Here is a 3,026-nt window from a genome sequence, read left to right on the forward strand (position 1 = left end):
ATTAATGGGTGGATGGGTGGTAGGTAGATGGGTGGGGGGATAGGTGGGTGGGTGAGTGGGTGGGTGATGGGCAGATGCATAAATGGATGGGTGGGTGAGTGAGTGGATGGATGGATGGATGGGTAGGTGGGTGAGTGGGTGGGTGGATGGGAGACTAAATGGAAGTATGAATGAACAGATGGAGGGAAGAGGATACACATCTCTGGGTGAGAAAGCAGCCTGGTCAGCAGTGGTAGATGGTGCTACCTTGTGTTCACAGAGTCTCAGGAGCTGGAGGGGTCTCAGTGCTGCGGGCACCATGCTGACCCTGCAGAGGGGCCTCTCTCCTCCTCTGGCTCCTCGCCTTGCTGTCACTTGTTACTCAGGGCAAAGCTCATAGTGGGGGCAGGGGGGCAGGAGTATCCCTGTTATCTGGTTCCGGGCTCTGTTTTAGGCAGGCCCTGTGATCCTGGGCCTCAGGGATGGGGCTTTCTCAGCAGTATAAAAGCTTTGATGTGAAGGAATTATTTGTGGGAGTTGGGGGAACTCCTGCAATCTGGGGTAGACCAGATGGCAGCAGACTGACAGAGAGGCGTGGCAGCGGAGACAGAAAGGGAAGACACTTCTTGGTCACTAAGGCAGGGGGAAGAAGAAAACACAGTCCTGTGCAGAGGCCAACAAAGGCCTGGAAGGGACACACTAGGAAACTGAAAGGACAATGCCCAGGCTCCTGGAGAGCAGGGGCAGCAGGGCAGCGGCACCCAGAGGAGGGATACCCAGCACCCAGCAGCACTCACCGTCCACAGCAGATCCTGGTATTGCACCATTATCTGCACCACCTCGGCTGCCCCCTCTGCCAGCTGCTTCTCCTTGCCTTTGGGGAGTTTGGGGGGCCGCCCATGGTGCAGAAAGAGGTTAGGGGCCATCACGGTGGAAACATTCCACAGAGTCATCTTGTTGTGCTGTTCCCGGGCCACCACCTTCCTGAGGAATTCCAGCAGCGCCTGGGGAAGGGGGCAGAATCTCCCTCAAACCTCAGCCCATCCCTGGCGCCTCCCCACCATCCCCAGGGCATCCTGATGCATGACAAGGGGGCGCTAGGAAGGAGCCAGGAGCTGGGAGGGCAGCAAGAGGGGCTCCTGTTCCAGCTGTGCCACGAGCCCACTCCGCGGCCTCTCTGTGTCTCCACTTCCTGCTCTGCGGTGTGTCCAAAACACTTTCCCCCCTGCTCCCTCAGAGACTAATGAGACAACTGGGTCAGACTTCGGCTTCCAGGTAGAAAAGGGCCACAGGTCTGGAACATGGATCATTTCCTGGTGAGGCCTGGGACAGCTGCTTCTTTCTGGAGTCTGGATCTACCCAAAATGCAAAGGAAAGAATAGGGAAGCAGAGACGCTGGGAAGAGCAGGGGAAGGTGATAAGACCTACTATTTACATGTATTCTTTGTGTTCCTGGGCCTTTAGTTGGTACATCTTATTTAATCCTCACAGCAACTTTATAAGGTAGTTTTTTTATTGTTGTTTTTTGTTTTTGTTTTTGTTTTTGAGTCAGAATGTCACTGTGTCACCCAGGCTGGAATGCAGTGGTGTGATCTTGGCTCAGCTCCCTGCAACCTCTGCCTCCCAGGTTCAAGTGACACACCCACCTCAGCCTCCCAAGTCGCTGGGATTACAAGTGTGCACCACCACACCCAGCTAATTTTTGTATTTTTTGTAGAGACGGCATTCACCGTGCTGGCCAGGCTGGTCTCAAATTCCTGACCTCAAATGATCCTCCCGCCTTGGCCTCCCAAAGTGCTGGGATTACACACATGAGCCACTGCGCTTGGTCAAGGTAGCTCTTATTATTGCACGCGTTTTATAAAGAAGGAAACAAGCTTGGAGAATGCACCAAGAGTCACACAGCCAGTAAGGACAAAGGGACAGAGTGAAGAAGGGAGGAACTGAAGAAGGGAGGGAAGGATTGATGGATGAATGGATGGATGGGTGGATGCATAAAGAAAAGAAGATGAATAGATGGATGAATGAGGATAAATGGGTGGAGGAAGGAAGAAAAAATGGAAAGGAGGTGGGAGGGAAGGAGGGAGGGAGGAAGAAAGGAAGGGAGGGAGGGAGAGGGGATAGGAACAGAAGACACATATTGAATACACTGCAAAGCATCATCTTCTACCCTATGATTCCTTATGAGTTAGCTTTTATGATTTCCAAAACAATTAGACAAGATGCTATTAATGCTATTATCATCCTCATTTTACTGAAAAGGAAGCAGAAACTCAAACAGGAAGATCTGGGGCCTCTTCACAGGCTGACCCTGGAGGCACATCTGGAGTCCGACCGAAGGACAGCCAAGAGGGTATAGGGAGCTGGGCAAAGGCTGAGCATCCACTCCTATATGACAAGGGGAATTTGCTAAGAGTTTTTTCCCAAACTGATTCAGCACGGAACACCAGTGCTGTGCAATGCTTTCCACAACAAAAGAGGTCCCTGATCAACTGAGTTTTTAGAGTGCTGTATATTCTAATCCCACTTGGAGATTCCTCTCAATGCCTCAACATACCAAAGGCTTTGAGAAGTCCTGGGGAGAAAAATATTCTTAATCTTGTTTCATGAACTTTGTGTTTACTTATCCAGGCTTGGCCACAAGGTGCTAAAACTTGTTAGCACCACGTGGAACTGACGCTCTGCAGTGCCCACTCTGGGACTATCCCCTTTCAGGACTCATCCACTTTCTTTAGGAAAAAGTCTCAAGAGAGGTCTGTGTGGGTCGTCACCGAACCCTAGCACCTGGCAGAAGTTGCTGAATGAATGAATAAATGAGCACATTTGGAGCCATGACTGTGGGTGTGGGCTGACATGGCAAAGTGGTAGTGGTGCATGGTAACTCTTACCTTTAAGGCATTTCTGTTGGGTTCTGGGAGGATGAGGATGAGCAGGTGAAGAACCTGCAGGCGCTGCTTCAGGTCGGGGATGTCTGTGGGAAGGGAGGGACCTCAGTCTCCATGGGAGGCTCAGGGACTCCCTCCCTCAGTCTGGTCTCTTCTTGGGGA

At 51.7% G+C, this 3,026-nt stretch overlaps 1 protein-coding gene across 1 annotated transcript in view; it reads right to left on the reverse strand.

Annotated features, from left to right (window-relative positions):
* The window catches only part of ARHGAP40 (Rho GTPase activating protein 40), a 54,384-nt gene that overhangs the window by 6,137 nt on the left and 45,221 nt on the right, over nt 1–3,026 (reverse strand). The window contains exons 10-11 of the mRNA XM_011974973.1: nt 2,868–2,950; nt 777–983 (exon numbers count right to left, since the gene is read on the reverse strand). Of these exons, the coding sequence (XP_011830363.1) occupies nt 777–983; nt 2,868–2,950 (290 nt within the window). The remainder of the gene's footprint in view (nt 1–776; nt 984–2,867; nt 2,951–3,026) is intronic.

Source organism: Mandrillus leucophaeus, unplaced genomic scaffold (genome assembly GCF_000951045.1).
Source record: "Mandrillus leucophaeus isolate KB7577 unplaced genomic scaffold, Mleu.le_1.0 Scaffold150, whole genome shotgun sequence".
Lineage (NCBI taxonomy): Eukaryota > Metazoa > Chordata > Mammalia > Primates > Cercopithecidae > Mandrillus > Mandrillus leucophaeus.